The following is a 22883-nucleotide window of genomic DNA, read 5'->3' on the forward strand; positions in this document are numbered from 1 at the left end:
GGGCCGGTGACGGCGGTGATTGGGCAGGGCCGGGCCGGTGACGGCGGTGATTGGGCGGGCCCGGGGCCGGTGACGGCGGTGATTGGGCAGGGCCGGGCCGGTGACGGCGGTGATTGGCCGGGCCCGGGCCGGTGACGGCGGTGATTGGGCGGGCCCGGGGCCGGTGACGGCGGTGATTGGGCAGGCCCGGGGCCGGTGACGGCGGTGATTGGGCAGGGCCGGGCCGGTGACGGCGGCGATTGGGCGGGCCCGGGGCCGGTGACGGCGGTGATTGGGCAGGGCCGGGCCGGTGACGGCGGCGATTGGGCGGGCCCGGGGCCGGAGAGGCGCGGGCGGAGCTGCCGGGGCTGCCCGGAGCGCGGGGCGGTGGGTGCGGGACCGGGGCGGCCCCTCCGCGTCACGGGCGGCCGCGGGGACATCGCACCCTGGAGGGCGGCCGGGCGTCCTGGTGGGATGAGAATTCCCTGGAATGCCCGCTGGCGTGACTTGGGCAGAGGGAGGGAGGTGGCGGAGGCCTGGGCGGGCGGAACTGCTCGGTGTTCACCGTTTATTCCCCTCACCCCAGGATCCCACGATGAGGATGATCGAGAGCGTGGACTCCGTGGTGACCAGGTCCAGCGAGGACCTCTGGGCTGAGATCTGCTCCTGTCTGCCACATCCCGAGCACAAGGACGCCGGCGATGCTTTCACAGACTCCTTCATGGATTCCTACGCCGAGGGCAGCGGATCGAGCGGCTTTTCCCAGCCCACCCTGAAGCCCTGGGCACCCCTGAACGACTCAGAGGTGTACTTGGCATCCCTGGGTGAGTGTCTCCCGCTGCTGAGGTGCCTGCTGACAGCTCTGTTTATGTGGTGTCAGTGCTGTGGTCAAAAAGTCTCCTAACTACTTAAACACAGAATCTGACTCATTTTCTTCAAGTGCAGCACTGGAAGTGTGAAGCTCCGTCAGAGCTTCTTCAGCACTGCCACACAAAGGAACTTTTTATCAAGTAAAAGCTGAAAAAAATTGGTTTTTACCCTCCACAATAAGTGGGAAGCTGCACACAGCAACAGAACAGGTAGCAGAAGTGTTTTTCTAAGCTTTTATATCTACCAGAACTTTCATCTTGCCTTCGTTGCTGGTTCACAGTGCACCAAGTAGTGCACTGAGAGTGATTTATATTCCAGTTTGCATGGAAATTGTGGGAACTCAGTGCCTGTGAGATCTGTGCCCTCCTGTGTGATTTCATGGAAACTGAGCATTAAGTGTGAAAGTTATTAAAACCCCAAATGGGCAGAGTTGGCTGGTTGCACAAACCTTATTTCCTTCAGAAGCATCACCTGAAAAATATCATCTTGTGTATATATAAGAAAGAGAGCCACGCAGGCTTGAAATACAGGGGGGAAATTACTTTTAAAATAGACATTAGTCTTGAAAAGTTAATTTAATTTACTTTTTGATACAGAAGTCCAGATCCTTCTCTTCTCTCCTTCCAGAAAAAACCCATAACAAAGATAACAAAACCCCCTGTTCTCCTCACAGAGAGAAGGCTGATGAGGATCAAAGGCCTGTCCCAGGAGGTGACCTCCAAGGACATGCTGCGCACGCTGTCCCAGGCCAAGAAGGAATGCTGGGACAGGTTCCTGCAGGAGAAGTTTGAGGCTGAATGTTACGTTGAGGGCCACGATGCTGACGAGAGGTAACGAGCAAGTCAGTGGGAAGGGGTCACCACTTAGCTCTTAAAAACTAGAGAAAGGTTTTGTCAGGACATTACACAGAAATACCATCTCCCTGCAGCTTGGAGAGGCTGCCCCGGGATTCCTGCAACATTTTGGGAATGTCTGTTGGGGTTGTGCTAGAGGGAACACAGAGCATGTAGGGTTTGAGCTTCTAGTGCTCCCCTCAGACTGCATGGGAGCAGCTGGGACCTACTCAGTGATTTCCCTCCTCACACGTGGGGTAGGAAAGGAATGGAACAGAGGAGGGAATGTTCAGTCTGTCTCAGATTGGGATTTGGGGTTGGTGCCAGTCCTGGGATGAGATTTCCCTTCCCTGCCTCTCTTACAGTGCTTCTGCTCTCTCCCCCATTGCCCTCACACAGATGATGTCAGAAGTAAGATGGGAGCCCTCTTCCTAAGCAATCTCCCATGCCCGATCACACGGAACGCTCTCCAAATTCCGCATTTCTCAGCTGACATTTTCCATGATTGCTTCTGGCTGACAAGAAGATTATTTCTCTCCGTTGAAGAAAATCTACTTAAGCCAGAACTATGAAAAGTAATCCCTGTTTATAGTGAGGTTTCAGATGGTGTCTTTGGTCCCCAGTTAACTTCACTGTGATTTATATTTAAAACCAAGCTTTTATGTGCTCTTTCTACTGTTTTTAAAGGATGAGTATGTTATCCATGAAAGAATTTCAGTCCCTAGAACTTGACTATGAAGTTAGAGGTCACTCCTGAATGGTGGTGAAGTTTTGAGTCTCACCCACCAGTGTAATTAAACAAGCCTTAACTTCCAAGTGCACTGAATTAAGATGTTAGACTGTCAGGGTTATGTAGGTTCTTTAACCTTCCAGTGCTACTAACGGTCACACATTTTGAGATGTTCTTCCTGTTTTGGTTTTATTCCCTTCCCCCCCCCCATATTTCCTGGTCTTCATCACAGAAGGGCAGCTGGGGTTTGTTTGAACAAGAGGTTTTTTACTTCCAGCCCAGAAAGCTGGAAATTCATGCAATCATAGACTGGTTTGGGTTGGAAGGGACCTTAAGGCCCATCCAGTCCCACCCCCCTGCCCTGGGTAGGGACACCTTCCACTATCCCAGGTTGCTCCAAGCCCCATCCAGCCTGGCCTTGAACATTTCCAGGGATGGGACAGCCGCAGCTTCTCTGGGCAACCTGTGCTGGGGCCCCAGCACCCTCCATGGGAAGGATTTCTTCCCAATATCCCATCTAACCCTGCCCTCTGTCTGATTGAGTCACAGTCTTTGGCTACAGAGACAGAGGAGAACCTCAGGTGTGTAAAGGCTGAAAGGGGTCCTGTGCAGGTCCTTTTCACTGAGAGAAATCAGAGCATAAAACGTGTTCTAACCACAGTTTAAAAGGCCCACCTGCAGGGAATGGCTTTGTAGAATGACAGATTCTGCTTGTCCCTCTGGTCCAAGGATCCATCCCACGCCAGACCTCACCTGTGGGAACGGGAATACCTGCGGAGGGGCAGGAAATGCCTGTGGAGGCTTTTCCTCTTGCTTCTCTTGTGTGTCCCTGTGCAGCTCTGTCACTCTGTGGTCTCATGGTGTCCCTTTCTGTCCCCAGCACGCTGGAGCACCTGAAACGCTGGCTGCAGCCTGACAAAGTGGCCATCAGCTCCGAGGAGGTGCAGTGCCTCATCCCGCCGGAATTGCAGCCAGAGAAGCCAGAGGCTGAGGAGGAGCCTCCGGCTGCGGAGCAGTGAGAGGCCCCAGCTGTGCCCGGGGGCTGCCTCTTGTCCCAGCCCCCAGGAAGATGTACCCAGCCACAGGAATAGCAGGGAGGGGGGCACAGAGCAAATTACCAGTAATTGAAAAAGTAATTTTTAAAAGAAAGAACCCCCACCACACCAAATTCCAGCTCTGGCGCTCCACAGACAGCGACTGGCACTGGTAGGGACGAGAGGGAACGCCTGTGACATGGCTGAACTGAAACTTCACGTTGGTCTTCTCCAGCCTGCAGCCACCTCATCATTCCAGCCTGGATGTGGATTGCTTGGAATCCATCAGGAGTCACATTCAACAACAACAACAAAAAAAGCAGTTGTTGAGAAGCACCAGAAAACATCACGGTCTAGAATAGAGCAGAGAAACCACTGAATCACTGTCTTCCTGTCTTTTACATTTTCATTACTCAGTTGGGCATTTTTTCCTCTCCTGCCAAGTCCACTTTGGTGTTTTCTCCAGGTCTTCACTGTTTCAATCTGGCTTGGCCCCAAGCTGTGCCAGAAAGAAGATGGATACTTCTCACCTCTGTGAATTTGTGACCCTGAAGGAAGCTCCCACTGCAGTCACTAAATTGATGGTGTCATTGATGTTGTAGCTATTTCACATTCCTCTCTGTAATGCACCCCCTAATATCCCCCTTTATTGCCCAAACTCTCTATTGTAGACTGGAGGGGGAATATTTTTCCTCTTGTTGGTCATTTTGTACCTGTTCTTTATCCCTTCAGCCACTCCGGAAGAAGATCAGATGAGATTCTGTATTGGGAAACCAAGCGTGGTAGCCAGGGAGGCTATAAACAACTTGTTTTCATCACAGAATTGCATAGAATTCTCTGACTTGAAATTTAATTGTTTTTTTCACCCTGCTTAACTCTGCAAAGGGTTATTTCCCTTTACTATTCCAAGAATCTGTGATTTCCTGCTGATTTTCCGTTGATCCTTGTGTTCTGCCTCGGCACCAACACTGGAGGTCGGTAGAGGGAAGCAGCACAGTCGGTCAGAGCTCCTTGGGAGAAATTGTGGTTCTTGGAGTTAGTCCACACCAGATTCATACCGTGTTCGTTTATGTGTCTGTTTGAAAACATTTTTTTAGGAGTAAATTCTTGCTGGAGCCTCCCAGTTTCCTGTCTCTGTACACAAACAGAGGTGCTGCTCTCTTGGTCACTGCCTCACAACTCAGAGGTTGTTCCCACCTCAGCTTTCCTGGTGGAACTCCCACCCCAGGCTCACCTCCCAAAACAGTCACGGTCAGAATTCTCCATTAAAACAATCCCTTGTTTTTGAAAGCTTGAGAAATGGGGTGAATCATCTGAGTGCCAGTGATGCACAACTTGCAAGCCTCGTGTCTTGCTGGTTTGGTCATTAAATGTCCCTTTTAATTTATCCTTAGTGTCCCTTTTAATTTATCCTTTACCTGTCCTGTATTATATTGTCTATGTCCTTGTGAAAATCTCTCTCACCAGATGTAACAAAGCTGTGACAAAGATGCAGAACTCTGAGCTGTTCCCAGAAATGGTTTGTGCAGAGAGAGAAAGCAGCAATTTCTCTGTCCCCAGCCTATTTCCCTATTTTATTTGTCAATAAAATTGTTCTTATGGGTAGCAAGCACTGTGAGGATGCTTTATATTATTTTATCTGTTCTTAAACATATCTGAGGAAGAAATGTACCCAAAAGAACTGTACTGAAATAATTCCACATCCAAATCACCAAGCATTTCCTTTGGAGAAGGTACCTGAGGGAACAGCTCTTACCATTTCACTTGTAAAAATAATAACCATTCCAAGATTCTCTGACCTGCTTTCTGGAAACATGTAGGGAAAAGGAAATCCAACTGATCATTGCAAAGATTGAGCAATAATTTACTTAAATTAATCCATTACGTAGAGTTAGCTTATTCCCCCCCCATATATAATAAATGTAGTTATATGAATATAATTATATACAATTAAATCATAACTTAGAGTGCTGACTTGGGGTGGGTCTGTACTTAAATCACCATAAAAAAACCCTTTAAAACTTCTTTACAAAATCACCGAAACTGTGAACAGGAGTGTGATGTGTCCGAGCAGTTGTTGTACTTGGTGATACCACACATGGTTTGAGTAGGAAGGACTTTACCTCCGAGTATTGGGGTTTATTTTGGGAAAAACAGGCTGCTGAGCTCTTCTCCACCAAACAAACTCTTGCTGGTAAAAGCAGCAACCTCACTGCGGGGGGAGGGTTTGCTTCTGCAGCAACACCAGTTTTCCTATGTGTGGAAATAACTCCCACAGAGGGAGAATTGCTGAGGTTGGAAAAACCCTCTGGGACCATTGAATCCAAGCCCAGCACAGCTGAGCCCACCACTATCCTGTGTCCCCAAATGCCACAGCCACACGGCTTTTAAACCCTTCCAGGGCTGGGGACTCCACCCCTGCCCTGGGCAGCCTGTTTTTAACAATTTAACCCAAAGCAGACATCAGTGACAGCTCAGGGACAGAGACAGGGCCCATCCTCAGTGGCACAGGCAGATCTGCAGTCACAGTGCCTGGAGGCATCAGGTCCAGACCGTGAGGCACAGAGCTGCCAGCAGATAGAGGGAATTACTTTCAGGCAGGATAAATGAGTAATCACAAAGGAAAGAGCAGCCCCCCTCCCCTTTGTACCTTTTAAAGACAATATTACACCTTTTTCTCTGCATGGAACAGCATTTCTGTACCCCTCGAAGCCAGTGGAGACCCCATGCGGTGACACAGCCCCAGCCTGGCAGGGGTTTGCTTTCAAAATGGGGCAGAATAAAGTTGTATCTAACATAATTCACCTGCTGCCTTGTCAGAGCAAGGGGAGGGCAGGGCTGACAGAGCACTTTGGGCAGCAAGGAAAGGCTCCCACCCACCCAAATGGGAAAAAAGGTGATTCTCCACGAGCTTGGACCAAAGGAATTGATCCCACAGAAGCATAAGCTGGCAGCACCCTGTGGCGATGCTGAGAATCACAGAATTCCAGGATAGTTTGGGTTGGAAGGGACCTCAGAGCTCATCCAGTTCCACCCCCTGCCATGGGCAGCAACACCTTCCACCATCCCTGATTGCTCCAAGCCCGGTCCAGCCTGGCCTCAGACATTTTCAGGGATCCAGGGGCAGCCACAGCTTCTCTGGGCAACCTGTGCCAGTGCCTCAGCAGCTTCACAGGGAAGAATTTCTTCCCAATATCCACTCTAAACCTTCCCTCCTTCAGCTTATGGCTATTAAATATTCCATCCTCTGGAACCGACAGGCTCTCAAGGATCAGGGTTGTGAAAACCTAAGGTTATTTCTAATAACCACCCTGGTGACACAGAAAAGAATAAAAATCACAGCAAACTGATTCCTGTCCATCATCTGTATGGGATGGGAGGGACACCAGGATGCCACAGCAGGTGCCTCCAGCACCTCCAGCTCTCCCATCAGGGATCATCAGGGTGGGCTGCAGCTTTCAAACCCATCCTTGTACCCCCGAGCCAGGATCTGGCGAGGGGCAATACAAGCTTTGGGAATAAGAGTGATTTATCCTGAATGCTCTGGAAGCAGCAAAGATGATGTCAAAGAAGGTTTTTTCAGAATAAGCCTGTGCAGAGGGAAGAGATCCCAGTGCTGCAGCTGGGTCACCCTGGCCATGGTGCATCCGGGCTGTGATGGAACCAGTGGCTGCCTTGGGATGGACTTGTCATCCCACTGTCAGCTCCAAAGCCCAGCTCTCCTCTCCAGCCAGCCTCTGGCTCTCCTTATCTGATTGTTCTGCTCTTTAAAATTAACAGCGGTTCTTGTCAGGAGCTGATACAGAGGCAAAGATGATTTTCTTCCTGCTGATTATTTGGCAGGGGTGAGCACTCTCCTCTGGATCAGCTCAGCCAGCTTTAATAACCAGCCCAGCTCTGTCAGATTGGGATGAATTAATCACCATCTTGCACCCAAACTCTCCATTTTGCAGAACTTCTGCGATTGCTCTGACAGTTTCCATTCCTCTTATACCCCCCAAAGTTCCATTGGATGATCATTACCTATCACTTTCCCATATTTAAGTAAGGCTGACCCTGGTACCCTTTCTCATTTGGGGCAATTCCCAGTGGCTGGACCACCCCATCCTACACTTGCCCCCCAAGCTGGGTCACTAGCGCCCAGGGGCTGGGTGCCCATCACCCTACGGCTGAGCCACCCTCACCCCACTCTTCCCTCACCCCACTCTGCCCTCACCTCACTTTCCATCCCTCTTCCCTCGCCCCCGGGCCGGGACCCCCGACCGGGCGGGCGCTGCCTACCCCGGGAGCTCCGCGCGGTCCCTGCGCCCGCCCGCCCCGTCCGTCCCCCCGCGCCTTCCTCTCCTTCCCTGCCGGGGGAATGTCCCTGGATCCGTCCCCGAGGGCGAGGCAGCCCCCGGTGCTCCCCGCCAGGCCGGGGGGCGGGATACGGCTCCACCTGCGGTGCGGGGCGGTGGGATGCGCGCGTCCCCCCGGGTACCTGGAACACCGCGCGCCGTGGGTGGGAACGCTCTGTTCCTCCGGGACTGAAAGGCTCAGGCAGCGGGGAAAAAAAAAAGAAAGAAAAAAGGAAAAAAGGAAAAAAAAAAAAAAAAGCGAGACAAAGCAAGACAAAACCATCCCAAGACCACAAAAACCCGGCTGAGAACGGCTGTGCCGGAGCCTCCCGGTGAACAACACCCTGCGAAGGGAACGCTCCTCCTCATCCGCACGGGGACGTCGGCGGGCAGAGGGCAGCTCCCAGCCCCGAGCACCCCGGACCCCTCCGCAGGTAAGAGCGCTCCGGGACCGGGATAGGGGGTCCTGCAGCCACACCCTGGACCGCCCAAATCCCAGCCAAAGCCGCGGGGTTCAGCACTTATCAGTGAGGGAGCAGGACCCTGGGGATGCACAGAAAAGCTGGTTTGACTCTCGTGGGTACACGAAGGAGAATTAAAGAATTTAATTGAGCTTCAGAATTTTCATTTTACAAGTTAATGAGCATTTTAGCTCCTCGGCTGCAAGTTTCCTGATGGATTTTGTGTTCCTGCCCCAGGCAGGGCGCGGGGACCTGGAGCTGTGGTATCACAGCGTGCGCCCTGTGAGTGCAGCTGGGATGTAGAAAACCACAATATCCCTTGGTTAATTACAAGGGTTTCTTAATTAATGCTGATTTGACTCTCCACTGGGGGGAAAAGACTGTCCAGATCCTGGTAAGGGGGATCAAACAGTAATTTCGAGAGTGTGGGGCTTGAAAGGAGGGTCCTGGAGGAGAACTCCTTATTTCCATATGCTTTCTGCTGGAATATATTTCATCTCATCCCCCTGTGCTGCTGTGAGTGGGTTTGTGGAGGTGCCCAGGGAGCCAGGCACTGCCTCCTCCCATCTCTCCCATCACAGCTGCCGCAGGGAAAGACAGAAGAAGCCAAAGCTCCATGGGTGGTGAAGATACAACGAAGGGGATAAAAGAACCCAGTGGGATGGGATGGGCTGGGCTGGGCTGGCGGGGAGAGACACAGGAGTGCAGGGGATGGAAAGGGTGCTCCTGCCCAGCCAGATGGCATGCAGCTGGTGGGTCAGGGTGGAATTAACTGGAAAAAATAAAAAGCAAGAAATGCAGGAGTGTCTTTTTTTTTCTGCCTGACGTCAGCGCAGCTCCCAGGTCACTCTCCATGAGGCTTCTTGAGCTGATTTCTGGGTCCTGCTGCCCCAAGCTGGCAGCTCCCCACAGATCTGTGCTGGCTGCTTAACCATTTCACAGCCAGCTTGCCAACTTTGCTCCATACTGGAGCTCCTCTGTCTCTGTTACAGGGCACCTTCACTCTTAAACAAGTCAATTAAACCAGCCAGTGCCTCAGCACAGGGCTGTACAAAAGGCCTGGACTCTGGGGACATGTTCTTCTGCCCAGAAGTTCAACCAAAATGTGTTTCTGTCCCCTCCAGAACTCACAGGCTCATCTGTGTTTGACTTTGAGCTGAGGAGAAGCTGCATCTGCCACAGGGGCTCCCATGGCTCAGCTGCCCAATGACTCCTGGCACAATGGCTCGGCCGCACTCTTCACCGGCCTGGACCTGCTCCTGGAGCTGAAGCCACTCTTCATCCCGCTCTATGCCACGCTGGTGGTGGTGGCGTGCATCGGGAACCTCTTCCTCATCCTCCTCATTGCCCTCACCAAGAAGCTGCACTGCACCACCAACTTCCTGATCGGGAATCTGGCGGTGGCCGACTTCATCATGTGCCTGGCCTGCGTCCCCCTCACTGTGTCCTACGCCTTCGAGGAACGGGGCTGGCTCTTTGGCACGTTCATGTGCCACTTTGTCACCCTGCTGCAGGCTGCCACTGTCTTCGTGTCGGTGCTGTCCCTCACGGCCATCGCCATCGACCGCTACGTGGTGGTGGCGTACCCGATCCGCAGGCGGATCAGCCGCAGGGCCTGCATTGGCCTCGTGGCCTGCATTTGGTTGCTCTCCATCGTGGCCTCCGTGCCCACCTCGCTGCACACCCACTACTTGGACCTCAACGCCATCGGCCATGACATGATCATCTGCGAGGAGTTCTGGAAGCACGAGGAGCGGGAGCGGCTGCTGTACTCATGCCTGATGCTGCTGCTGTCCTACATGCTCCCGCTGCTGGCTGTGTCCGTCTCCTTCTGTGCCATCACCTACCACCTGCGCAGGAGGAATGTGCCGGGCACTGCCCATTGCTGCCAGGACAAGTGGACCAGGACCAAGCACAAGACCTTCCGGGTGCTCACCGTTTCCGTGGTCTGCTTTGCCGTCTGCTGGCTGCCTCTGCAGGTGGTCAATTTCATCCGGGACATTGACGAGGAGTTCACCATCCTGGACAAGAGGTATGTCAACGTCATCCAGGTCTCGTGCCACCTGATCGCCATGAGCTCTGCCTGCTACAACCCCTTCATCTATGCCTCCCTCCACGACAAGTTCTGGTTCCACCTCAGCAGCTACTTCTACCGCAAGAAGCAGAGCTCCAGGACCATGTCCTGCAAGGCTTCCCGCTTCAACACCTGCTCCACCCTGGCAGATGCTCCCGCCCGGGCCTCGGACAAGATAGCTTTGCAATCCAGGTTACCTTAGCCGAAGGACCTTGAGGGATGGGGTTTGCATAGCCTTATATCCCAAACCATGGCTGGGACATGTCCCTATATCCCGAATCATGGCTGAGTGTAGTAGGTGTCCAGTGCTACATCTGGAGCACAAAGACTTCACCCCACGGTTTATGCAGGAGGTGGGTCAGTGTCTGAGCAAGGCAAACACCTCTTGTGTAAAAAACTCTTTGGAGAGTGCGTGTCTTCATTTTGTAGGATATAGATTGTTCCTAAGCAACAAGGAGCACTTTGTGCCATGGGAAGAGGTCGACTTGCACGGGGAGCCGTGAAATTGCTGCGCATTTATCCTTTTAAATTGTGGCTTACTGGTGAAGGGACAATGAGATGTGCATTCTGCAGGTGCAGATTGGGGACACGTGGCTGCTGACAGCTGGTGGCTGGTTTGGAATGGGAGTGACTTTCATTACCTGCTGGGCCTGCTGGAGGAGCTGCCCCCATAACCAGACAGGGCATCCCAGTTTCTCCAGCCAAATGTGCAGATGCAGCTGGGCTCATCCATGAAGTCATCACTGCTCTTCATGGTCAAGCAGGGCTTGAAAGATCTCAGGTGATGAGTTTGCTGGGAATGGTGTCTCAAATTCTGTTCCCAGGGAAGATTAGATTGATGTATGTCCATGTTCAGGGTCCTGCAGTAGAGGTGGGAACCCCAGTGCCAGGCTGGTCTATCCCAGAAGCTGCTGGATGGTTGGTTTGCTTGTCAGTGCTCCTCAGTGTCTGAGGTGCCTCTGTTGGCTCTCAGGCTGCTCTGTGCAAGCAGCACATGCAGAAGGCAGCATCTCCTTACACCCAATTCCCATCCAGGTTTTAATCTCTTGATTTCCCAGGAGAAACTCTTGGGAACCAGCACCCCCACAGGCACCATGGCTCAGGGCCATGGCAGCTCCTGGCTGCCCATGGCCATGCCTTTGGCTCACCGTGTGCTGCCGTGCTCTGTGGGGCCAAGCTGTGACCTCCTGCTGCTCCTTGTGCCTGGGGACAGGACCTCAAATCCCCCAGGCAACAGGTCCTCAGCCCTGCGTGGAACTTGCCCATGGCACTGGCCAGCATTCCCACTTCTGCCAGCAGCTTGGGAGCATCCAGTGCAGACACAGCTGGCTGGACCCCAAGAGGATCCCTAACCCGCTCCCCTTGCGCCCATCCACAAGCTCGCTCACCTTCCTGCTGAGGCCCTCATGGTAGCCCTAGAAGGACTCGTGATCTCCTGTGGGGTGACCAGCAGAGACAGGGACCCATCCAACGCAGTGCCGGTGGCCTCTGTTGTGTTCCCACAGAGCAGCTCCCTCCTTGGCTTCCTGCAGCTTCCCTGGGCCTGGGCTGCTCATCCTGGAGGAGCCAAGCAAGGCAGAAAGTCCCTATTTGTCCCTTCTGTAATAAAGGCTTCAAGAGCTTGGGCTGTGTGTGTGTATTGATGCGAATCCCACAAAACCCAGAAACCCTTGACTGCAGCTCAGTCACATCCCAGGAAGATGCCAGCTTGGATTTGGTTAGCTCTGTCCCAGTCCTGGGCAGCGGTAGATCCTTGGAGGTCAGGCTGGGATTAGGGCTGGACCAGGTTGCTCCAAGGCCCATCCAGCCTGCCCTTGGACATTTCCAGGGATGGGGCAGCCACAGCTTCTCTGGGCAACTTGTGCTGGAGCCTCACCATCCTCAGAGCCACGAATTTCTTCCCAGTATCCCATTTAACCCTGCCCTCTTTCTAACTGAAGCCATTTCCTCTTATCCTGTTACTGCCAGTGTTGATTCCTTCTCTCTTCATTTCATCCCATCACAACCTCTATTACTTCACTCTTAATTAAAACCCCTAAATTTCCCTAAATTACTCTTCTTAGCCTTTTTGTGCCTGCAACTCCACCACCCACTCATCCCCATCACTGCATTTATCTGCAGGACCATTTAAAAATCCATATATCCATCCTGGAGAACTGATCCACAAAGAGGATGAGGTTTCCTCTTCTGTATTTCCATTAGAATTTGCAGTTATTGAGCACTGGGAGAGAAAATCCCCACCCTCAGGTCCCCCTGTTGAGATGTTTTGCTCATTCCCCAAATTACTTGCAGGAAAAGGGAAAACACTATTTTGGGAGGGTGAGCTAAAAGCTGAGTGACTTCTGAGAATAAACACAGAAATCCTGGAGCTGCAGTCTATGATTCACAGAAACTGGATATATAAAGGAGAACATGGTTTGTTTTCTTAATGAAAGTAAATTAATTAGATAAATGAGGGAGGAAAACATGTTTGATGGTTGATTCTGCAGAGCTTTCCTCAGGAAGCTGCTCGAAGCTTGTCTCCCGGGAACCACGGAGTATAAAGGGGATATTTTTGTTGAATCATCCTCAATTATTAAGAATTTTGCACGATATTCTCCCTGAGGCTGTTTCTTCCTCACAAACTCTGTTGTTGGTTGAAATATGGTTGATAATGGTTGGACTCGATGATCTTAAATATTTTTTCTAACCTAAACAATTCCATGATTCTGTGACCCTCTACTGGGATTTGGTGCCTGTAGCTCTTCCATCTGACAAGACACAATCCAGAAAAGGAAAATATTGGTCAGCCTGTTTAGGTGTTTACAGCTCTAAGGAGCAGATAATATAATTTATTACAGTGATGTTCTTTCAAAAGCACTTGAGAGATGATTATTTGAAAGAGCTTACCTAAAAGCAAGGTATTATTCCCACTATTTGATCCCTACCCAGTTTCTCCCACGGCTGCAGATGATGGGGTCCTTTGTCCTGCACTGCAGAATGAATTGAGATGAGCATCAGCTCTAAATGCACACGAAGGATCAACACTGTTTCCATGTGCACTCCTAGAAATTTCCTCCTTTGTCTCCCAATCAGGCACAGCAAACAAAATTAGCCTGGTAATTTTCCACTAACTTTTAGCCCCCCTCTCACTGTGTTTGTTCTGTCTGGATGTCACCAGTGATGACAAAACAGCCAGAAGAGAGAAGCTCCTCCACTGAGCCAGGATCATTGGGCCAATTTTGTTCGTGGAGCTGGAAAATGCTTGGAAAATGCTTAGAAAATGTTGATTCATTTTACATCATTATTATTATTATTATTATTATTATCATTATCATTATTTCCTGGTTTATTGTGAATAACATTCTGACTCAAGCCACTGCTTCTGATTTCCTTGACAGGGCTCGCAAAAGATCTTTTGCATTTCTCTGAGCAGATTCCATGGGCTGTACAAACTGTGGCCACCTCCTTCTTCTCAGATCTTGGATCTGGCTCAAAAGGCAGGTTTGTGACACGTACATGAGTAAACCAGGCTTATTGTCACTTCTTTTGGTGAAGAGCGCAGTTGGTACATCTCAGGCCCACAGTAATGACCTGGAACGGGTCCCAGTTTGGGATGGAAGGGACCTTAAAGCCCACCCAGTTCCACCAGCTGCCATGGGCAGGGACACCTTCCAGCAGCCCAGGGTGCTCCAAACCCCATCCAACCTGCCCTTGGATGCCTGGGGGCTGGATCCCATTGGATCAGGCAGACTGAGCACCTTCCCATGGGCATCACTTCTCTGTGAACCGAACCGCTGGATCTTCCAGCATTGTTGAATTATTGAAAGCACCACAGCTGATTAATGGATGTACCCACTTCCGACTCATCCCGTATTCCCCCGGTGCCTCCTCCTCCTCTGTCGCTGCGAGACGCTTTGGAGCGCTCACACTTTAATTTCTGTGAGCGTAGCAAGCTCTCGCTGCAGCAAATTAACCAAGATTTCCTAAACCCCTGTTTAGTCCTCATTCATCTATTTTATCTGTCATCCCACTCCCACAGCAGATGCCAAGAATCTCCTTAGTCACACACCATGGTCACCGTGCCCTCGCTCGGGGACAAATCTGACTTAGTTCAACACTGTTCCCCAAGGTGATGATGAGGGATGAGGTGCCTTGTACCAGTCCCCAAAAACCTACAGACACATCCCTGGCTTGGTGCCACTGCCTGGGACTCTCCAGTATGCCAAGGATGGAGCAGGGCTGGGAGACACCCCCAAACCCCCATACTTAAAGCATCATTTTTACTGGACATTAATATCCAATTTTGGGAGCAATGCAGGAGACCCAGACATTTCCTGCAGCAGGGATGGAGTCATCCCACAGCCCCTGGCAGCAGAGAACTTGGGGTGATGCTCCAGCCAGATCCCCCCACACAGGGGGTGGTTGCTTCCCCCCGGGTGCTCCAGCCCATCTCCCAGCTGTGATGAGCAGAATGAGGCCAAGGCCATGCGCAGCACGCGGCGACGGGTGCTAATTCCATAAATGAGCCGAGCACTGATTGCCACACGGAAGTGCTGTGGAGTGCGGCTCTTGGTTGCTATAGGAACCCATCAGCCCCCCTGGGAAAAGCCAAATTACTGGATCGAGGCAGCTCCTCCGGCGGTGACAGTGGGGGGCTCGGCATGGTGACACCCTCCTGCTCCAGGAATGGAACCAGGGCAACCTCAGGAGGCGGAAGATGGAGGTGGGGATGCCCAAGGCTCCAGGAGACCTTGGAGCCCCTTCCTGTGCCTAAACGGGCTCCAAGAGAGCTGCAAAGGGACTTTGGACATGGGCCTGGAGTGACAAGGGGGAATGGCTTCCTATTGCCAGAGGGCAGGATGGGAGACTAGGAAGAAATTCTTCCCTGTGAGGGTGCTGAGGCCCTGGCACAGGTTGCCCAGAGAAGAGGTGGTTGCCCCTGGATCCCTGGAAATGTCCGAGGCCAGGTTGGATAGAGCTTGGAGCAACCTGGAGTAGTGGAAGGTGTCCCTACTCGAGGCAGGGGCTGGAATGGGATGGGATGTCCTGGCAGGGGAACAAAGGGTCCCGGCAGATTTTACCTCGGCTCTGAAGGGAAAGTCTGCATTGCTGAGAATGTGCATGATGCTGATAAAGCTCCAAAGTTCTGGACCAGGATCCTTGCAGCTCTTACCCTAAAAATGCGGCAAAAAAAGATTTTGCAATAATCCCACTGGGTTGCAACAAGAGCCTGGTGAAGTGAATGGATGAATTTTCAAGATTTACCCTCAAACTCACCCAAAGGCACAGCCTGGTCCTTCTCATTCCATCAGGAACTGTCACCTCCTGGGCTACCCTGAGCCTGAAGCAATGCCTGGAAATATCCAGGCAGGTTTACTGATGCTCATCCCTCCTGCATTAACAAGAAATCTTAATTTCTCCCCTTGCCATGGGGTGTTTCCAGGCTGCCAGCTCCTTCCTTCCATGGAAGACGACACAGTTCCCGGGTCTCCATAATTATTTACATGTGGGCTGTGTTTATTGGCAATTAAATGGTTCGGTGGCTCCGAGACATTAGTCTCCTCTAAACATGTTGTCTGCCAGATTGCTTCCTGCCAGCAGTCCCTGTGGGATGGGGAATTCTGCCGAGCCCTCCGGGGCTGCATGTGGATGGGAGGGAGCAGCTGGCAGAGCCCCCCCGGAAAAATAATGCTCTAACGGAGCAGGTTTGGAATTGGGAGCCTTGGGGAGGGGATGGGGTTGTGTTAAACACCGCACAAACAGCCGGACCTGAGCCCTGAAAGATCAGAGGGGTGGCAGGGACGGGGTGTGCAGGAGCATCCCAGCCCCGAGCAGGGAAGGGAGGGATGTGACAGGCCGGGATGGGGCCGTGGGACTGTGCAGTGTCCCCACCGAGGCAGCTGCCCCAGCCCACTCTGGAGGACACTTACCACTTACAAGTCTTCAAAGATCCACTGAAATGCTGCAGGGCTCGCCCTCGCTATTGCAAGACTTGGTTAAAGGGATTTTTTATAAGGAATTGTCTGAAGCCGGCGAGCAGAGGGTGGATTCCGGGAGAGCTGCTCCAGGGAAGGCTCCGGCGCGGAGCTGAGCGCCCGGGGCGACCGCGGTGCTCATAGAGACTTTGTGCCTCTGCAGCATCGTCCTGTCAGTGCCATGAATTTGCTGCCAGAGCCAGGCTTGGCTCCAGGGAGCTCTTTGTGAGCACTCAGCAGGACAAACCCTCCAGCCCTGCCCTGCTGCCAGGGCTCTGCCACAAACCAGATGTTTTTGTGGCCGCCCCAAGTGTCCCCAGCTCCTCATCCTCAGCTGCCACTTCCTTCAAAGCCCCCAGCCCCCAAAAGCCTCCTGGCCCCGACGATCCCACAGAACAGCTTGATTCTGGATGAGGCTTGGAGCAACCTGGTGTAGTGGAAGGTGTCCCTGCCCATGGCAGGAGGTGGGACTAGATGATTTTTAAGGTCTGTTCCCACCAAAATAATTCTGGGATTCTCCCCAAAGGTCAGGCTCGCTGGGCTCTCCTCAGTTTAACATCCACTTGGACTTGCTAATGTTCAGGAGGTGGGACTGAGGTGTGGGATGAGCAAGCAGCATGGGGATCCAGATATTTGCATGCATTTATTATGTTTTTACATTTAAATCTCAAGCCTTTGCTGCTTCCCCCTGCTTGGCCCTTTCCCAGGTTAGAAATGAGCCTGAACCTCCTCTTTTCCACTCTGCTGCTGGCAGGGGATCTGAGCCTACAACCAGCCACACACTTTATCCTTTACTCCTCATTCTGGCACCTTTAAATTCCTTCAAACAGTGACAGCTTCAACAGGGGCTTTCTCAGGCCCCTGCGTGTTGCCACTGGTTCCCACATCCCTGTTTCCCTCCTCACCTGATGCTCCCCAATAACAATAAACAGGATTTTGCTGGTTGCTTTGAGCTTCCTCCCGAGCCCCTGGTGCTTTCAGGAGAGCAGAAGGATGTGTTTAGGCCCCAAAGTGCCCTGTTGTTCCCCATTCCAAGCTCCCACCAGCAAATACCACTCACCAGAGCCACTGAAAGGTGTAGTTTCCACACCGATCCTGGGCCTCACGAAAGAGCTCTGCAGCTCATGGATAAACCCTGATGGAGATTTATTTCAGTCCCTCTCATAGCTCAGCAAGGATTCTGTGGCTCTCATTAGCACTTTGGGGAGGTATACAGCAAATTCCTCAAGCTTCTTGGCTTGAAATCATGTTAAGATTTGAAAGCAACAGAAGATGCAGTTTATAATTATGGGTCCGCAAAGGAAAAGGCTTTTGGAGAGTTTAAGATCCAAAGATGTTTTTTTCCCAGAAGAAAAGAAAGCCACCTTGTCTGTCTTCATAGTCAAGTGGAAAACAGACCTGGAGGATTCCCTGACACAAAGAAGAGGCTGGATATAACCGAGACAGGAGACTCCTGCCTGTTACCTGAGATACCAGGTTTGGTTCCAATCCTGCTACCGACATCCTTTGGGATCCTAAATGTGGGGCAGCTCTGCTGAATTCGGTGGCGCCAGCGCTGTGGAAAGAGCAGGTGAAGTTCTACAAGTCTTTCCCATCCAATCATGACACTTCTGATTTCTCCTCTTTTAACCCAAAGGACAAATTGCCAAGGATAAGGAAAACCACGCGGAGGCACACGGGCCCTGGCAGAAGGTGCGTGACCGACAAGGTGTTCCCTCCTCCCTCCCGCTGGCGCCGGGCCTGGACATATTTTGCTCACGATGCAACTTCCATTATTTCCATGGCAACCATCCTTTGTCGAGGATGAAGACTGGAGATTTTTTAACAACTCCCCGTTTGCCAATTCAAGCCCCAGAAGGAAGTGGGAAAGTTCTCATTCACATGCAAAATAGCTGCGATAAAAGCCGAGGGGTGCAGGGTGGGGGCAGCGCTTGGGCACAGTGCTTTTCATCCCAGCCTTCCTCATTTCCTTGGTTTACAGTGGCAAAGAGCCTCATCCAGGGATGCGCCTGACACCCTCTCAAACCTACCCATGGCAGGGGGTTGGAACTTGACGGTCTTTAAGGTCCCTTCCAATCCAAACCATTCCGGGATTCTGTGAATATCAAAATATCTCTACACACAATAGACCCATTGGAGACGCTTTCTTTTGGCTCTTTCAAAATCCTGCCTGCGAGGGAAGGAACATCCCAAGGATGTTCGTGCTCAAAGCAAGATCCACAGCCCATGGTGACTCAGGAGGGAGGCTGGGAGCCAGGAGGAGCAGAAGCCAGGCTGGTGTGATGCCGTCTGCAGGCATCAGAGCAGCTGTCCCTGGCACCGCTTGCTCCCGCCGCCTTTCCCAAAGCTTTATTCCCGCTAGATCCGGGGTCATGGCTACCAGCCAGCATGGCGACTGGCAGCCTTAATGCATTTATTTCAGCCCCAGTGCCTGGCCAGGAACTTGGTTATTTCTGTGAAATCCACAGGAGAAGACCCACAGGGAAGAGGAGAAACCTGACGTACACCCCAAGCTGAGCATGGGGACCAGAGGGAACATGTTCCAAACCCCTTCCCAGAGTCACATTGACAAAAGCCAACAGCCTGGAGTTTGGAAAGGCTGGAACGAGGTTTTGCAGGTGTAATGTTGGAATTAGTAAAGAAGATGACACGGGAAGTGAGATTTTTGGAACAGCAAAGGACCTGTCTTGCTCCCTGGTCCACAGGGGAATACCAAATCAGCTCCAAACTCCAAAAACTGAGCAGAAGTAGTGACTAATGACAAAATACAGTAACGTGTGGTACTTTAGAGGGAATCAGGTTTCTGTGTCACAAGGTGGAATTGAACTATTGGGGTGTCTCCACATCCCTGGACAGTGTTCTACAGGGAGAACACAAGAGCAGTGGGGTCAGGGATGGGATTCATCAGCACAAAATTGGAGTAAGCAAGGGAGGGAATAGCAAGGACAAACCCCAATGCCAAAACCTTGGGTTGTTCACTTGGGGAAGTTTGGGGCATTCAGTGCAGAACTGAGGATTAACAAAATAGAATTCAAAAGAGGAAACATTCCCTTTTGATTCTGTGGCATAACTGCACGTGTAGGGATGGAAAGGTGGGAAAAGGAGCTGCCAGACCAGAACAGATCCAAACCAGTTGATAACTTCATGTTTTCCTCCTTGTTTGTACCTGAGTTCCCTTCCTCCCTGCTCCTGCAGCCATCACCCCTTTCCCTGTGCTCCAGGGGACGGCTGGATCCTGCTCAGCACCTCTCACCTCCAGCGCCTGCTGTCAGCTCTGGAATCTCCTCCTGATTTATTCCACCCTGGAGAAACACCTGACAAATGAAAGAAACGACACAGCTGCAGAGGGAGCTGACTTTTTTTCACTCTACTTGTCCAAAGCTGCCATGGAGAATTGTACCATTGTCCACAGATAAAATGAAACCCAAATAATGGAAACCTGATGGATTTCTCATTTTTGCTGACCTGCAGACAAAACTTCTTCCCAAGCTACAAGCCTCTACCTGAATTAAAATCCTCCTGATGGGAAGGTACAAGGAGGTGGGAGCCTGTTTGCTTTATTTAAAGAGAAAAGGATGATCAGTGATGCCCAGAAAAGGAGTGAGAGAGTCAGAGAAAAGCAAAATCCTGTGCACAGTAAATTAGATTAAGGGGACAAGAGACAGAAATTTAATATAGAGAACAGAAGCTGCAGCAGATAAACAAACAAGCAGCATAAACCTTTAAAACGACTGAGAAATAAACACTTAATTAAAAACCAAGTCACCAAACAAGCGGGAAATGTTCCCAGAAGCAAAGATAGGAAAGTCTCAGCAACTTATTCCTAGTTAGGGAGACCTGGAGGTCAGGTTTAATTACAGCTCAGCTCACCACCCCCCCACCCCCCCTCCCAGCAGCATCTGTTTTACAAAACAAAATCTGATTCCCAGCCGGATCTGGTGCCTTTGGCTGGAGGACAGGACAGATCTCCAGCTCTTCCAGCACTGGGCGCCAAAACCCCTGGGGACAGACAGGAATGCTGCCGATTTCAGAGGGGGCACGAGGGGAGCAAAGCCGATTTCTGACCCATTTTTGGCCTGGGATCGGTGCCTGCAGATTCAGGACACAGCCAGGAGCTCAAATCCATGGATGTTCCAGTCACTGCCCTCATACCCAGCCATGACCGCCTTAGCAAAGGTAAAAATCCCTCAGCCCAAACTCTCCTTGGCCGCTTACCCCAACAGTGGGCTTGGATGCAGCTCCATGCCCTTCTTTCAGAACATGTTAAAATCCTGAAGAAAACACCTTAAACAGGGGGAAGGAAAATTAAGAGAGGAATCCCAGGAAGCTGCCAGCTCCATAACCCATCCCTACCACTTTGTACCAACTGCACAGCAATTAGGAGCCCATTTTGCTGCTTTTCATCCCATTTCCCTGTGTCCTGTTATGCGTTTGGCTCTGAAGTGTCCCTTCTCCATGTGTTGGTGCTGCTCTGGCAATTAAAACATTAATTAATCATGACATGAACAACCAATTCATCCCATCTTTGTGTTGCGGCTCAGCATGAGGGGCAGAGGCCTCTCCAAGGACACAAATAATCCCAAGGAAAAGCACTAACAGGCTAATTCATATAAAAACTTTATTAGAAATGAGGACACAGCCTCCTAGGAACAACATCCTGCGTTATCTCCCAAACTTTTACGATTTCAGAGCCATAATTAAATACAAGAGCTACAAAAAGGGTGTGCACGGCTACTAAAGGAGGGAGAATCAACCCCCAAATTGCCATTGTTTCAAACATGGCTGGAGAAGGGGGTTTTCCACAGTGGTTTCCATGCAGGGACCCACGAGGCTGTGAGCTGGCACGTGGCCCGTGGGATTTGTTTTCCATCCTAAAGACCAGGATGGGCTTTGATCTTATCCCAAAGTCTGTATTGCTTCAATTCAGAGAAAAGAGCAGAATGTGATGGCTTGATATTGCATCTGATACATGATGTTGGATAAATAGTTGCACTTTCAAAATCACCCCCCAAAAAAAGGCATATTATCCTACCCCTAATTATATTTCAATGGTAAATAATAATAACAATAATAATAATAATAAAAATAGTAATAAAAATAAAAACCAGAGGTACTACTGACACAGAAAAAAATGACCAGCCTCATTTAAGCACCATCTACAATGAGAAAACAAAGGATAAATGTGGCCTGGTTTTACAAAATACTTTTTTTTTTTTCTACTTATGCCCAAAACCCACCCAGGACCAGTTTAACAGCGCTAATTTTTAGTGCATCAACTGCCACGTTATGATCTCAATTCAACCAAAGTCTAGTAAAAAATCCAAAAAAGGAAGAAAAATGCTTAAAATATATAAATTTCTCAGATTCCCTACAGGAGTTTTCCATGTCGTGCCATAAAAAAAGGATTTAGAGCAAAATAGAGATACAAAAGCTACTGTGCTTGAGCCAGCAGCGTAAGTAAACGGGAAAGTCAGAGCAGTACAAAAAGGATCCTAAGTAACAAAGGCAGTAGAGAGTATTTTATATAAACAGTGCTTGCAAAGTATAAATTTAGGAAATAATGCATAGAGGAGCATGCTTCACACAGCAGCAAGAGCTGTGCGAGCAAATCCTTGTAGCCAAGGGAGAATTCCCACCGGGTCCCGACAGGAGCAGCTCACTGCCTGCAGAACTCGCTGGTGGTGTTGGGCAGGGGGTAGGCGAAGAGGGAGAAGTCCAGGATGTATTTGGGGAGGAGCTCTTTGATCAGCCGGCGCTGGGTGTTGCACAGGTAGTAGTGCAGCGTCTCGGCCGTGACGGGCTTGTACCAGGCCTGGCGCTCCGGGAAGCGGACGAAGGAGGGCGACTGGATGTGCTCCAGGACGTGGTTGGCGTCGGCGTGCAGCCGCTCATAGGAGCCGATGAAGTCGTACCTGACGGCGCAGGGCTGGCACAGGTTGTAGATGGGCATCCAGTGCTCGTTCATGCGCTCCACGTCCTCGTCCAGCAGGTACCGCAGGAACTCGGAGAAGGTCACGTCGTCGCCCGCCGAGTTGCCCCCGTTCTTCCGGTACCGCCGGACGATCTCCACGCCGTACTTCTGCTGGTACTCCTTGATCTCCCCGAATTTATTCCGGTAGGCCGAGAGCAGCCTCTCCATCGGGTTCCGCACGAAGATGAACTTGTAGTAGTGCTTCAGGCGGTAGCTGATCTCCTCCGGCTTCATGTCACCCAGGAACACCAGGTCGCTCTTGTGGTCCATCTTCCCCTGCACGTCCACGCTCTCCAGCGCCCCGTCCAGCACCTTGAGGATGCGCTTCCAGTTGGAGCAGGCCACCTTGGGCACGTAGCAGTAGAGGAAGCGGTACTTGTCGCTGACCAGGAGGTGCCGGAGCACCGTGCGGCGCTGCCCGGGCGGCAGCTCCCAGACGCTGCGGGGCATCGAGCGCTGCCCGCACAGGGCGCGGATCGTGCGGTTCCGCGTGTCCCGCAGCACCTCCAGCTCCAGCTCCGCCGGCGAGTCCCGCCCGTCCCGCCGGGACGGCCCCGCGGGCGGGTGCGGCGGCGGCGGCCCGACCTGGGCGAGGATGCCGCGCTCGATCATGAGGAGGAGCCCGCTGGAGGCCAGA

General features: G+C 51.5%; 3 protein-coding genes and 1 long non-coding RNA gene across 6 annotated transcripts in view; 2 read left to right on the forward strand and 2 right to left on the reverse strand.

Moving 5' to 3' along the window:
* The first annotated feature begins 303 nt into the window (after window positions 1-303).
* Window positions 304-5055, forward strand: CCDC32 (coiled-coil domain containing 32). 3 transcript variants are annotated; one of them, XM_042035560.1, is made up of 4 exons: window positions 304-366; window positions 566-803; window positions 1523-1679; window positions 3293-5055. In XM_042035560.1, the coding sequence occupies exons 2-4, from the start codon at window positions 575-577 to the stop codon at window positions 3429-3431; spliced, it is 525 nt and encodes a 174-aa protein (XP_041891494.1). In that variant the 5' UTR covers window positions 304-366; window positions 566-574; the 3' UTR covers window positions 3432-5055. The 3 variants fall into 3 exon arrangements, with proteins under 3 accessions (XP_041891494.1, XP_041891495.1, XP_041891493.1); XM_042035561.1 differs by having other exon boundaries at window positions 322-370; XM_042035559.1 differs by having other exon boundaries at window positions 352-448.
* LOC121668121 overlaps window positions 4844-22883 on the reverse strand; it is a 19932-nt gene continuing 1892 nt past the window's right edge. Inside the window, exons 2-4 of the long non-coding RNA XR_006017260.1 lie at window positions 9709-9716; window positions 7652-7657; window positions 4844-5878 (exon numbers count right to left, since the gene is read on the reverse strand). This is a non-coding gene — a long non-coding RNA (uncharacterized LOC121668121). The remainder of the gene's footprint in view (window positions 5879-7651; window positions 7658-9708; window positions 9717-22883) is intronic.
* On the forward strand, window positions 8121-11930 carry LOC121668118 (prolactin-releasing peptide receptor-like). The gene is made up of 2 exons (XM_042035556.1): window positions 8121-8217; window positions 9369-11930. Exon 2 carries the CDS (start codon window positions 9435-9437, stop codon window positions 10518-10520), a length of 1086 nt encoding a protein of 361 aa, XP_041891490.1. The 5' UTR covers window positions 8121-8217; window positions 9369-9434; the 3' UTR covers window positions 10521-11930.
* On the reverse strand, window positions 20877-22877 carry CHST14 (carbohydrate sulfotransferase 14). Its single transcript, XM_042035558.1, has one exon. It carries the CDS (start codon window positions 22856-22858, stop codon window positions 21932-21934), a length of 927 nt encoding a protein of 308 aa, XP_041891492.1. The 5' UTR covers window positions 22859-22877; the 3' UTR covers window positions 20877-21931.

The sequence above is a fragment of the Corvus kubaryi genome, unplaced genomic scaffold (assembly GCF_017639235.1).
Source record: "Corvus kubaryi isolate FWS band 111438036 unplaced genomic scaffold, C.kubaryi_AGA036_p1.0 37384, whole genome shotgun sequence".
Taxonomy (NCBI): domain Eukaryota; kingdom Metazoa; phylum Chordata; class Aves; order Passeriformes; family Corvidae; genus Corvus; species Corvus kubaryi.